This window comes from Lagopus leucura, unplaced genomic scaffold, assembly GCF_019238085.1.
Source record: "Lagopus leucura isolate 7727_CA_CO unplaced genomic scaffold, USGS_WTPT01 Super-Scaffold_760, whole genome shotgun sequence".
NCBI classification, from domain to species: Eukaryota; Metazoa; Chordata; class Aves; order Galliformes; family Phasianidae; genus Lagopus; species Lagopus leucura.
The window spans coordinates 9,929,145-9,943,604 of NW_024962257.1; the positions used below are offsets into that span (position 1 = coordinate 9,929,145).

The 14,460-nt window shown below is 44.2% G+C and overlaps 1 protein-coding gene across 7 annotated transcripts in view; it reads left to right on the forward strand.

Annotated features, from left to right (window-relative positions):
- The window catches only part of CARHSP1 (calcium regulated heat stable protein 1), a 65,715-nt gene extending 51,798 nt beyond the window's left edge, over positions 1 to 13,917 (forward strand). For all 7 annotated transcript variants that reach the window (XM_042864846.1, XM_042864848.1, XM_042864845.1 and 4 more), the window contains 3 exons: positions 2,181 to 2,373; positions 2,775 to 2,897; positions 12,188 to 13,917. In XM_042864846.1, coding sequence (XP_042720780.1) covers positions 2,181 to 2,373; positions 2,775 to 2,897; positions 12,188 to 12,350 — 479 coding nt within the window. In that variant the 3' untranslated portion in view covers positions 12,351 to 13,917. The remainder of the gene's footprint in view (positions 1 to 2,180; positions 2,374 to 2,774; positions 2,898 to 12,187) is intronic.
- The last annotated feature ends 543 nt before the right edge of the window (positions 13,918 to 14,460 follow it).

Here is a 14,460-nt window from a genome sequence, read left to right on the forward strand (position 1 = left end):
GGGTCCTATACTGTAGGACATGATTGAGAGCAAATCTGTCTCATTCTACATTGAGTCTGAATGCAAACACAGAGTCGTTGCAGAAATTTTGTAGCAGGCTTGGATCCACTGAAGCACACTGTGCTGTCTGAAGGCCAGAGGGATTCATGCAGTCAGCCATCACCTTCCAGCTCTACTGTTTTTGCACACGTTCCCATCCTTGACAGAGTAAACTATATGACTCTGCTTGAAGTGAATCAAGGAGCACACGTGATTTTCATCTTCTAGTTGAGCTGAAGATGTTATAAGCTCTAAAAGGTGTGCTAATAGCCAAGCAGCAGCCACAGTGAATGAAGCCAGCACTGGTCACTGCATAGTGAAAATAATCCCCAGCAGTGAAGATGTAGCCTTTATTTCTTCATTTCTTTTTGTGATATTTCTTTCTTGTAGCATGTGTTTGTGTACAGGTGCAGGAAGCTCCACTGTGCTGTCAAACCCAATCTGTCTGGGGCATGCCAATGCCTGATGTTGAGGCTGATCTCAGCCCTGGAGCCATTGCTGCGTGTGAGCAAAGTAAACTCTAAAACATCTTGTGTTAGTTATGAAGTGATCTGCTTTTGATGAAGCTGCCTTGTTCAAGTTCAAAGGCTGTCAACTTTGTACGAAGAGAATTGAACTCGTTGAGTTTCTTAGAAGGGTAGAAAGGATGACGCAGGGAACTACTGACTATGCTGGGGAGAATCATGGAGCAGATTTTCCTGGAAGCTATGTAAAGGCATATGGAAGAGAGGAAAGTGATATAGGATAACCATCATGGCTTCACCGAAGGCAAGTCCTGCCATACCCACCTAGTGACCTTCTGTGATGGCATAACTGCATCAATGGGCAAGGGGAGATCCACTGATGTCACCTATCTGGACTTCACTAAAACCTTTGATACAGTTCCTTACAGTATTCTCCTCTCCAAATTAGTAAGATATAGATTTGATGGGTGAACTGTTTAATGGACAAGGAACTGGCTGCAAGTTCATACTTGGAGAGCAGTGGTCAATGGCTCAGTGTCTGGATGGAGATCAGTGATGAGTGCTGTCCCTCAGGGGGTCAGTACTGGGACCTGTACTCTTCAATATCTTCATCAATTACATCAAGAGGGATTGAGTACACCCTTAGCAAGCTGGGGGACACCAGATTGTGTGGTGTTTGACACACCCAAGGATGGGATGCCATCCAGAGAGACTTAGGCTCAAGCAGTGCCCCCAAGAGAGCTTCATGAGGTGCAACAAAGCCAAATGCAAGGCCTTGCGTGCATCTGGTTTGTGGCAACCATCACTGTCAGTGCAAGCTAGGGGACAAAAGGATTGAGCACAGCCTTGTCAAACAGGGCTTGCGAGTCCTGGTGGATGGCAAGCTGGGCATGAGGCAGCAGTGTGCCCTCACAGCCCAGAAAGCCAACTGTCTTTTGGGCTCTATCAAAAGAAGGGTGGCCAGCAGGTTGAAGAAGGTGATCTTGTCCCTCTGCTCTGCACTGGTGAGCCCCCACCTGGAGTATTGCATCCAAATGTGGAGTCAGTACAGGACAGAGATGGATCTATTGGAGCACATCCAGAAGAGGGCCACAAAAATGATCCAAGGGATGGAATACCTCCCTATGAGGACAGATGGAGAGCGGGGGCTGTTCAGCTTGGAGAAGAGAAGGCTCCAGGGAGACCTGAGAGTGGCTTTCGGAACCTGAAGGGGAGGCTGAAGGGAACCAGTTTTGTTTGTTTGTTTGCTTGTTTTAGAGGGATCTGCTGTGATAAGATGAGGGGAAATAGTTTCGAACTAAAGGAGGGGAGATTTCAATGGGGTGCAAGAAAAAAGCTCTTTATTATCAGAGTGGTGAAGCACTGGCGCAAGTTGCCAAAGAGGTGGTAAGTGCCCCGTCCCCAGAGACGTTCAAGGTCGGGCTGGACCAGGCTGTGAGCAACCTAATTGAACTGTTGGTGTTCCTGTTCCTTGCAGGAGGGTTGGACTAAATGACCTTTAAAGACCTTCCAATTCAAACGATTCTATGAAACAGCAGGAGATTTTGGTTAAACTATGTCCATATGTACTTCGACAGGAAATGAGTCATATTCTTGCAAAATCATAAGCTGAAGAATTTGTGCCTTTTGTATGAAAATTTCCATTTGTGGGTAAGTCAGATCTCCTTCTCTCTCTAGGTTTTTCTCAGGCATCAGGAATGTCTTCTGAGCCTGCTGCATCTGCCTCGGAGCAGTCCCCCTCCTCTCTGCACTCGTCCAGTTCTCTTCATCTGCCTGAAAGCCGCAGGACGAGAGATCGCTCCCCATCTCCCATGAGGGGGTACCTCATCCCCAGCCCCCTGCCCACGCGGCGCACCAGGACGTATTCAGCGTGAGTATTGGGAAACCTGCACTTAGTGGGGACAGCCAAGTGACTGCGTTTGGGCAGATTGATCAGCCCTCACTTAGGTGGAGCGAGGTTGAGTTTGTTGTATCTGGAAAGTGCTTTGGTCTTTACTGTTACCTTTTCCCCTTAAAATCTCATGGGATTAGAATTTTATTAGTCTTAAATTGCTTCTAGTTTTCTATAGTCTGCTTGGATAAAGAAAGTTGGAAGTATTTCCCTCTCTTTAAGACCAGATTGGTACTATTAAGTAGTTGCTGCTGAGGAACATACTCGCTGTGTAGTGAATGGGTTATTTGAACCATTGTGCCCGTTTGCTTGGAGTGCTGCAGCTGAACCTTCTGCATCCGTGCTCAGCAATGAACTGCTCTTTGTGCTCTATTTCCCAGAACTGTGAGAGCATCAGAGGGTCCCATCTACAAAGGCGTCTGTAAATGTTTCTGTCGCTCTAAAGGCCATGGCTTCATTTCCCCTGCAGATGGAGGGCCTGACATCTTCGTACACATTTCTGAGTAAGTTGCTGCTGAGAAAGCTGGAGTCTCAGTTTTTTCTTGATTACTTAATGCTTTAGATATATCACATTCTAAGGGCGTCAGGCTATGAGCTGTCCTTAATACCAAGCAGTTACGCAGATGTTACAGAAAAAGAAGATAATTTACCTCTGCCAGTATTACTATAAATCTGTTGAGAACTAGTAGATCATTCTATCAGTCTACTAGAATAAGCTGTTTTGCCTCAACCTTTTCTCTGCTAGGGGGTTTGTTAGTAGCTCTGCTTTTTTCCCTTGAACTCATGAAGATCTGTTATATCTGAATATACCTTTTGATGAATCAAATGAATTGAGCTTTTCAAGTCTGTATTTTTTTTCCTCCAGTCTAAAACAGTCTTTCCAGTTTCTTTTCTAAGTGTGCTGCAGCCTTTAAAAGTTACTAAAAAAAAAAAAAAGGGGGGGGGGGGGGGGAGAAAATATAGTTGTGTGGATGTATTTTCAGTACGTAGAGATAGGAATCTTCTTCCATACTTCTGCTGCTTCTCTTTCTATACATCCCATAATCGCATTAGCCCTTCTTGTCCTTAGTCTCTTGCTGACTTGCTTATCTGCTCTGACCTCTGCATCCTCTGCAGCATCAGGGTTTGGTGCAATCCCAGTTGCAGTCTGTCATCTTCTGGCAGCAGGGTTTGCATTCCTGGCTCCCAGATACATGACTTCATATTTTGTTGCACTGCAGCACATTTGATTTGAATAGGCCCTGCTTGCCAAGGGATCCAGATCAGTCTGACTGTCTTCATTATTTATTGCTTGAGTGATCTCCAAGTTTATATTTGTTTCTAGATGGGGTTGTTGACCAGCATGGGGGTTGAAACGCCTACGTTAGGATTACTTTTCTCCATCAATTACTTATCTTTTTACTTATCAGTGTTTAGTCTAGCTATTGCTTACAGTGTTGAAGCTATGTAACCCTCATTTGTTTTCTTTGGAGTGGTTGTCCAGTGGTAAGTCAATAAGAGCCTTACCAAATTAGCTCAGGTGCCCTCAGTTATCTTTTCTGCCCATGCAGTTAACACATCTCCTTTGAGAATGAGCACGCTGGCATTTTTCCAGCTTTTCTGAAATGTTTTCTGCATGATGGGCTGTTCAGGGTACACAAACTGCTTCTGCTCTCCAAACAGCTGTAATTCAAACTTCAGTGATGTTTTACTGTTAGTCTGTTTAGCCAAAATATCTCCTTTGCTGAAGTCCTACATGACATTACAAAGATCTTTTTTTTTTGGCTGTTGTGATTTTAGTGGTTTGTGCGAGGCCCCATCGCAGGATTCCCTTCTTAACTATATGCTATGGTTAAATGAGTGTACCCTGGATGCGACGTGCCATCTTTATCCTTTCTTCCACCCAGTCAATCCATCCTAAAAACAGTACTGGACAAGTCGTGGTTGTGAAAGTTCATAGGCAACCACATTTCTTATTTTCAGCATATTTATGTTGCTGACACTTCTGCTTGCCCTCATCTTACCCAGCCATGCTCTCAGCTTGCTCTCCCCCAAGTAATGGATGAGAGGGGGAGGGCTGTTGTTTGGGCAAGGGATAGCATGCTCCAGCCTTAGCTGTGGCTTCCCAGGTCTCAGTTTGGTGTCCTAGCCCTTGGGTCATGTTTATCCCCTTCATTTTCAATTGCTTCACTTCAATTCATATTTGAATTAGTACTGATGGGGACCAGACTATCTCTGTAAGTCATGCTGCACAGAGCAGTGTACACTGCAGTTTTTCTGCAGTACAGCAGTTCTCTTAGAGCAGAGCAGGTTCTTCTTTCACCATACATGAGAAAATTGGAGGGCCCTCCTCTGCCCCATCTGTTGCTGGAAGGTGACAGAGCCTTTCTGGCACCCAACCCACTCTCAACAATCTGGTGATGGAGTTCCACTGCCTCCCTGGCTGATCCCTTCCTGTAAGGAGCAGATCTGGTTCCTAGCTGTTTCTGGTGTTCAACCCACCTCTCTCTTGCTTTCACTGTGGCCCTTCATTCTCTGTAGCAGATAGGTGATACCTTTCTTTTTTAAGCTTACAACTTCTGTGTTCACAGATCACTTTTTCTGGTGATGTGAGTTGGGTGTGCCCAACATAGTGAGTAGGTTGATGTGGTTTTGAGCAGTCCATAGCAATCCCACTTGCCTTTCCCAGTGTATATGGGTGTGAGCATGTAAAGGAAACTTTCTTTTTTATTATCCTCTGGGCCTTTGCATTAGACTGTGATTTGGGCTGAAACCTGTGTGCCTGCAAAGACAAGGCAAGGAGATAGTTCACTGGAGAGCCTTGATGAATTAATGACCACACTTTTTTTTTATTAAGGATTTTCTTTTTTAAAAGTAGCTGACGTCTTGGAGCCAAAAAGCATGTGCAGTGCTTGTGGGTTGTCTGTGGTTTGCTAGTGCTTGGCTCTGAAGGGGAAAATACTGCAATGCAGACAGGCCTTTGGTTTCCTGACCCCATGTTTGATGATGGCTTTGTAGAACTGATGCTACACTTCTCCCAGTGCTTTGACTCACAGCACCTTTGTGTCCCAGAACACATCCTGCACTTGTTGTGTTTTCTTCACGTTATTTTGTGATCTCAGGAAAATATGCTTGTGGACCTGTAACTCTGGTGAACTGGGGCAGGGGAAAAGATAGCTGCAGAAGATATCTTCTGATGATGTCCCAGGTAGAGATAAAGTCTTGTTCTGTTGCTGGCTGTACTGGAGAAGTACCAACAGTGTCATCTTCCTGTAGTGAGGAACCCAGCTGTGTCCTGGCCACTGTCACACTGCATTACAGAAACCAATTTCTGAGCTACCTGTGCCTGTGGAGACATCACACTACTTGCTTTCCTCTGACTTTCTGCTATGTCACTGTATTTAAAGCAGAGTATTAATGCTACCATCAATGTGTGTACCAATGTGTGGCTGCTCTCCTAGTGGAGTGTAATGATCCTGGCTGGAAATTAACTGATAATTAGAAACCATCTGAGAGCTGAATTTGAGCTGGGGGAATGATTCATCCAGCCCCTCTTCCTTTCCTGTGAACTAACAACAGTTTCTGGGGCTGCTGGGAAGCCAAATCTGCACTTTCTGATTTCCTTCGAAATATTTGAGGCACTTTATCTTGCCTGCTTTGTGCACTTCCTTCCTGATGTGTGTCTCTCCTGGTGCCTTGCTGCAACTGTTAAGTATCTGAAATGAACACTTTGAGTGTGTGTGTGGGGGGGGGAATGGGTGCCGGGGGGGAGAGGCTGCAGAATATCAGTTCTTCCTTGGGGAGGGGTTTGGATCTTAGTAAGACAGGAATAGATTTTCATAGGAGTTCTCCTTTGCACCCAAGTTGGCTCAGAAAACTTGTGTGTTGCACCCATGCACATAGGAATTCCAGCTTGTTGTGTTTATAGCAAAACCTCTCCAGGATCTCTACATAACTGTGTAAGCCATGATAGCTGAAAGTCAATACTTGTACTGTATGTTCAAGCAGTGTGGTGGGCAGTGCAGGAGACTGTAGCTGCCCGAGGACAGGGGCTCCCTGGTTAGTAAGCACAGAACACAACAGCCAGGGCTTTGGCTTCTGGATGTGAACGGTAGGTGTTGCTGTGATGGAATCTCAGTTGAGTGCTTGCAGAAGCCTGAGACCAGGTAGAAATCTTTGGAAAGCTCTGCTTCTTGTGATCATCACTCTCTTCCTCTTAGTGAGCTGCATAGTGTTGAATTGGCTGTTCAGAGCAGGTATGGAGACATAACAACCCTCAAGCATGGATTCCAAAATCATGAGATCTCTGGAGACCTGAGCAAGAGTGTGATGCATCTGGTGTACTGGAAGAGAAGAGCAGCTTCCTTCCTAGCTGTGGAAGGACCAAACCAGGGCCCTCAGAGAGTAGGGCAGTCTCATAGAAGAGATCTTGGTTGTTTACAGCTGGGATTCCTCAGTGTTTGGGCCTCTTTCAAACTTGTATTTCCCAGTTAGGAGTGACTGGTGGGCGACTCCTGCTACTGGTTTTCCTGCCAACCATCTCGATAAAGACATTGCTGGCATTGCTGATCTCAGCTGACGCTGCATCGGAATGCATTCAAAATTAGAAACTCGGGATGGTTCATTACTGTGCTGAGTCCTGTTGTTTAGTGCAGATGCAAGTTTACAGGGAGGTATGCTGAAGAGTTAAATAAGCTTTAAGAAGCTCACAAGATAACGCAACCCATCGGTCTGTAGGAACTGTCAGTCTTGTTGGCCAGCAAGCTCAGAATTAACTGAAAACTTCTGTTCAGAAATATTTCCATTTGACTTAGTCTTTGTCCCCAGAGGTTTAACTAGAGTCCTGGAATATGAATAGCAGCTGTGAGGAGGAAGAGCTAGAACAGCCCTTATTTAGGTAATTTCCTAATAACCTCCCAGCTCCCTAAAAATAGTGCAAATAAGATGCTCCACTGTACCAGGCAGAGACTGAGCTGGGAAATGGGAGTTGCTGCATCAGATAGAACTCACTCTATTGTCTCATTCTGACACTGACACCAAAAAAACATTTCCTATTTTTAGCTTAATATATAAAAGAATGTTAAAGTTTCTGGATAGGAATCATATATATATATATATAATTTATTATTATATATATACATACATGTGTATATGTATATATGTGTATATGTATATATGCGTGTGTGTGTATAATATCCGTTTGTTTGAATAGGAATGTGCATACAGATCTCTTAAAAAAAACAGTGAAGGTCTCCACCTCTGCTTTAGATCAACGTTTAATATGTAGCTAGAGTAAAAATAGTTTTTAAAAGTCTGTGTTTAACTTGCTGTACCAGATTATCCAGGTAAATTTTGTACAGAGTGGCTGCTGCAGACAGAATGTCTTCCAAGATCTGTTTACTTTCTCTGATCTCCTCCAGCTCATTTACCTTGCAGCACTTAAGGCAATTGCTTCCTGATGGAGGATCATCCTGCAGACTAGCCATCTCATCACCTTTCAGGTGCCATTATACTGTTCTTTCTTGACACCACCAAAAATACTGTACAAGCTGGATGCTGTTTGTTTGTAAGCCTTGCTTAGTGATGCTGATGCTGGAGCAAATCTGCATATATCCAGTGACAACAGTTATGCCATTCACAAATAGATGTGACTGGGCTGCAAAGAAGGACCTTTGTCCCCAGCGCATATGAAGATCCAGAGGACAATGAGTTAATAATCTCATATTAGTGGGCACCAAGAATCACTGACAGTCGGAAAGCTGCAGGGATGAAAAGAATATCTGATCTGTGGGAGACAGGTTTAATGGCTGAAAGCAGAGTGCGAAATTCGAGCTGTTTGTGTGGTCACAGCCTTCTCACATAACTTTGGGAAGGACAGTATTAGTCTTCATCGGGTCCAGCCAAGAAGGAGTATGGCAAACCAGAAGATGAGAGAAAGTACTGTTAGGATTGAATGAGGTTTTGCCACAGCTTCAGTTTCTTGTAGCATCAGTTTAAATAAGGTAAGAAACCAAGAAAGGAACTGATGCTGTCATGGTAATGCTGGTCCTGTAAGAAGTGCTTCCTAGTTGAGAAAAGTTCTTATGGGTTCTTTTTCTTATTCTCAGGGATAAAAAAGCAGCACCACTTGGGTTGGAGGTGCACTGGTTACTGCCTTCTTAGCAGAACCCATCCTGATATGTAATTCATGTTTCCCTTTTAAGCCAAACTCATCCCAGTGAAGTCCACATCATTTTTAGCATTTGAGCTGTACTCATTTCTCACTTCAGATTCCAATGATATGTAATTGCTTTTAAGTTCCTGAAACAACAGCTGCCTTTGTGTGTGAGCATGTTTTGGTGCTGCAGGAGATAGCAGAAGCCCACTGTGCTTTTACTTCAACCACACCTTCTAAATACTCTGCAGATTCAAATGTTTGTGTTGCTTGGTCTCTTCCTGTTTTACAGGAGCTCTCAAAGAACAAGTAAAGTTCCTGTTCATGGAAAAAATCCTTTCAGCCCAACTTAAGATCTTTTCCTGGGCAGGGCATCCCTATTGTTTGCTTCCTGTAAAGTGGTGATTTCTGAGCTCACTGCTTGCTGTGCACGTTCATCCTCTGTGCAGGAATCAAAAGTGATGCCTGGTGTTGTGGAGTGGGTGGCCACACTGCTAAGAGGAGATGCTGCTTTATTTCCAGCTTTAACTAACTGCTGTGCCTCAGTTTGCTGAAACCCTGTCTGCAGCTGCTCCTGGTGCTTGAGGCCGGATGCAGAAACACTTTTCATTACAATTTGTTCCAGAGGCTCAGTTGTACTGGAGTAAAAGTAGACTTTCTGCTTTGACTTGTATTGTCAGCGCTCATAACATCTGAGTTGGAAGCGTTTCCGCTCGCTGTGTTTTTCCTAGGCTGGTATTTCTGTGTATGGATGATGTCTGTGTGGTAGTGCATTCTGTTGAAAGCTAATACCTTGCTAAGGTGGGACTGCTGTCCTGCACAGGTTGTGCTGTACTAATGTATTTTTTAGCTCAGATAACAAGTCCTTTATCTTTTGGGACTGATGGCTTACTCACCTGTGTGCATGAGCACTGCAGCAGCATGGTGGACAGTCTTAGCTGATGTTCATGAGCTACTGCACTCAGCAAGATGATGGAGTGTTCGCTTGCACTAGATGAAAGATAAACTGCTTGTGAGTTGTTATTTTTATTCTGCTGTGGTCTCCAAGTAGGTATTCCCTGATACTTTCTTTGGAAGGGGAGGGTTGCTGCCTAGTGTGTGTTTGTCACATTGGCACAGGAGGGCTGGGGAGGTTTGTCTGCTTTGTGTTGGCTCCTCGTCCCCAGAGTGTTCTGTAGTTCTTGCAGGTCTGTCTTCAGGTTGCTGAGCTCAACTCTAAGTTTTCAGGTACCAATTAGTACAATGTGGCATGAACTTGCTTCTCATCAAGCTTGTCTGCTAACTCTTAATGTGTGCTTCAGCTGCACTAATGAGTAGCAGGAGGGTGGACAGTTCTTGACTTCATCTATGGCTGAAACTTTCTCAGAAGGCCCTGCCAGGACTTCAAGCCAGCTGCAATGGGAACACACGTATGTCTTGTTCTGGTGTGCAGACTGTGCTTTGCTGATCTTTTTCTCATTTGCAGTGGTCAGTACTTGAGAAAGCATATACAAGGGCCATGTGACAACAAGGGTGTTGCTTTATCAGAATCAGGTGAATCTCTGCTCCCGAGAGGATTGTAAATACTGGATGTGCAAACGTTTCACTCCCAAAGAAATCTCAAACCTGTTAGGGGAATTGAGGGCTATAAATAAAGGCAGTAACTGAAGAAGACTGCCATAGCAAGAGTCTAGAGGTGGGGACCCCAGTGCAGTACTTCAGTATGATACAGGGCTGTGCTGATGACAGCTCATCTGGGGACTTCAGAGGTAAGTAAATGTCAGTAGGATCAGGTGTATGGGGAGGAAAGGCTGTCAGGGCTGATCAAGGAGGATTTAGCTTGGCTTTTCTGTAAATATTTTTTTTCTGCTTGCAATTTACTGCCACTTTCCCAGGCACCACCCTGAAGAGTTCATCTTAGGACATTCCCTCTTGGGTCTGGTGTATGGCAGATAGGGTCTAAAGGATATGTTTCAAGTGACAGGAATGCCTTTAACTCCTTGTAACAGACTGTAGATCTGTATTTAGATATGGGAACATTTTCAATATTGCCTTGATAGGATCAGTCAGTGAAGAATAAAGTTTGTTTCTTTTCCTCAACTTCCCATGTGAGAAGATAAGATTTCTGGGTCAGTTTTAGCTTCCACTGTACATGCCAGCCTGTCCTGTACTGCAGGCTGCTTCTGCTCAGCTGCAGCCTGCCAACACCAGCTCTCCAGTAGTGGTTCTGATGCATGAGTCGAGGGAGCAGAAGCTGAGGTAGCTCTGAAGTAGGAAGAGTGGGAGAAAGGCAGTGCAAGTGATGCAGTGTTGTACTGAGTTTTACAGAACTCAGGGGAGAAGCAAAATCTGATGTGAAGTTGCAACTGGCAGCAAGTGACAGTATATTTGTCTCTTATCAGTCCTGTCTGTCTTTCCTGTAATAGCAAAAATATTAACAATAAAGAGAGAGGACATGAAAGGCACTACTGAAGTCTTAGGTTCCTGCAGTGCATTTGTAAGGTAAAATTCCTGGGTGGGGTGAGCATGGTGTCAGTGAAGGCAAAACAAGCACAACTGTCCAGAAAGGGCTTTTTTCCTCCCTCTGAACCCTCTAAAAAAGTACGTGAGCAAGTCATGCAAATCAGGCATCTGATAGATTTTATAATTAGTGTGTATCTGTTCTTCTGTCCTGCTCTCACTGCTCACAAATTGTATCCACTGAAAAATATCTGAACAAAAAGAAATCTAAAGCATGAATTGTCAAGGAAGGGAGTCCTCAGCGTGGGCTTGTGAAGTAACATCCTATCAAAGAATTAGGCAAATGTGTTCAGAAGGCATCTCTGCATGACTTCACTGGCACATGCTGAGATTCTTTATTAAAAAGCTTTGATCTTGAACATGAGGTGAGGAAGGCTGTTACTCTTTGCAGCTCTGTCTCATCAGTATGTTGCTCTGGTCAAAAGGTGCCAGCTGTTATTTCTTTCCCCAGATAAGACTCACAGTCGTATCACAGTAACAGCTGCAGGATGGGAGTCCTCCAGCATTGCTCAGCATGGCTGGTAGTGAGCAGGTAGAAGCGAGTGTGTGACCTGTGGGAGTCAGAGGTGCTGGAGGAGAGCTGCATTGCTGTGACACATCAGAACCACTGGCTTTTTTCTCCTTCACTTTTTTCCCCAAAGCTGCTGACACTGTATATTACTTGAAGGTTTTTTTTTTTTTAAATATTTTTAAATACCAGAGACAAACTGAGTGTTATGGTGGAGTCACTTAAAGATAAATCAGTGAATACAGTTGTACAATCCAAACAGTTCCAAAACGAAACAGCAAGCAGTGTCAGCCCTGCCCTCTAGTGCACCAGCAGGGAAGAGGCTTTAGGAATGTGGAGGAAGGTGCAGGGATCACAGCAGTGCTGTCCTATATTGGGCTCAGCTGACTTCAAGTCATTTTAGAGGTTGTAGGTGAAGGTTTTCCTCTTCTTTAGCCTAGTGCTGTTTATAGTGATCTCATGGGATTTTGCTGTGAGACATTTCAAATCAACCTCAGCTTTGGTTGCTGATGTGGTGGTGGTTTTTGTTTGTTTGTTTGTTTGAACAACACAAAAGACCACCCGAAATTTCCTTACACATATATTTGTTATGATAAAAAATTAGACTAAAGGAAGATTGTGATTTGTAATGATCTGAAACTTCCTTTCCACAGCATCGAAGGCGAGTACGTCCCTGTGTCAGGGGACGAGGTCACCTACAAGGTGTGCACCATCCCACCAAAGAACGAGAAGCTTCAGGCCGTGGAGGTGGTCATCACCCACCTGGCCCCAGGCACCAAGCACGAGACCTGGTCGGGACATGTCATCAGCTCCTGAAGTTGCCCAGGGGATGCTGTCTGCGTGGGTCACTGCTCAGCGCCTGCCATCAGGGAACCTGACCTAAGAATAGTCTGCAAATGGTGCGGGAGGAAATACTGCATTGTCAATAAAAGCAGAAGTAGGCCAAAATTACCATCTTTACAGTAGGCCTGATTTAACAAAGGAGGAAAAAAAAAGGCAATCCAGATGCTAATGAAATGAAAAATTATGTCTTTATTAATGTGTTTACAAAAATGTATTTTAAAGAGATGTAGTTTGTGTGCTTTGAGGGGTTGGATTTTTTTTTTTTTCCTTTATTTTGAACCAATTCCAGTCCCTCAGGGGACTCGGGGAGCCTTGAAGGAGAGCCCTTGCAGCACAGCCAGCTGTAGCAGATGCACAGGTGCAAGGCCCCGTGGGTGCATGAGCACTGTGGTCCCTTGAGCTGTGCTTCTGCAGGTGTCAGAGTACATTTACTGCTGGTAGCAGTGCCTCACTGCCTTGACATGAAAGTGAGCAAGCTGCTTCGTGCTGCAATTTGTTTTCCTTGTGGAAGAAAGATCACAAACTGCTGCACAGTGGAAAATCTCCATCTGGTGGTTATGCTCTGATGGCCTTCAGGTGCAGCATTTGCAAACATGTCTGTGTATGTGTGGAATACTGTGTGTTTTTTCTAAAAAAAAAAAGCCTGGATTGTTCATGAATTTACTTTGGTGCCTTGATGGTTGATTAGCAACAGATTTTATAGGCCAGTATTACTTAAAAAAAAAAAAAAAAATTGCTTCAAGGTAAGTGGGTAGAAAGCTGTAGAGTAGCTTCAAAGCTTCTGGCTGTGTCTGAATTGAGACTACCTTCTTGACTGCATATAGCTGATAAATGTCTGCTGTAGTGTTTCACTGGCAGGCAGGCGAAATAACTTCTGAAAAGCAAGTTAGGTGCTGTTGAGCTCACTGTGTACTGAAGTACTGTGAGGGTTACTTAGTAGACTCGCCTCTGGGTGGAGTAGATTCTGCAGCTGTGTTTTTTAGAAGACTTTCTTGATAGGATGTGCTCTGGCCGCCCTTGCCTCAGCTCTCTTCTCTGCCTGCGAGGTTGCATATAGTTGAAGTAATGTGACTATGCTGTTCCCGTTTGCCTTCCATACCCTTTTTCAAATGAGGCATTTTTTCCTCTTTTCTTTCCTAACAGTGGATTTTTATTGACTTTGCACATAAAAAAGAATAAAAGTAGAAAAAGATTGCACGATACTCTTGTGTTAGCTCCATGACGCGGTGTAACTTCAGTTGCCTGTTTGCAGTTTTTCCAAGAGGCTCTCGCTGTCATGAAATGTCTCAGGACTCTCACAGCAGAGATCTGTTCCAAGGTCTGACCTGGGGAGAGAGCTCAGCTGTACGAAGGTCAGTAACTGCTGTGATGGCTTGTTTTACTTTAAGCTGTATTACACCATAGTGTGCTGTAATGACCGGCCTGCAGCGGCTTTTTGTTTTTAACCACGACTAAGTAATAGTGGGTTTAACACTATCTAGCTTGTGGAGTATTGCATATTGCTTTCTTTACAATAAATGCAGCTGTTATAATGCTGTAATATGTCTTCAGTCTGATCTCTACGTAATCTGAGTTGAAGTTCTTTGAACAGAGGACACTGCAGTGTCTGCATATGCATGCTGTTAAGATGATATGCATTACCAGAAGAAGTAGAAAGTAATTTACCATGTTTTCTAGCTGCATAATCAATTAGTGTACAAGATTTTGTATTTCTATCAAGACATTATTTTCATTATGTAATATTCAGTACCAGCTGTTCATGTTAACCTACACTGGGGGGAACAGGGAGGACAGCCTGGCTGTACCAGCTGAAGCCTGGGAGACCAAGGCATTGTAGAAAGGGCTCCCAGCACTCAGCATTCAAAACTGCTGCAGGAAAACTTCAGCCAGGCTTCAGGGGCTCTTTCTCTCAGTTTGTTTCTCATCTGGTGGCATGAGAGGCAGATGATGACCTATTGGCAGTGGCAGTATGTGCAACAAACCTGGTTTTGGTCCTTCACAGGGTGTTTTGCATAGGTTTTTGCAAACAGGAAACAACTGTGAAGTAATGCAATAGCTAGCTGCATCACATTTGTGTACATAC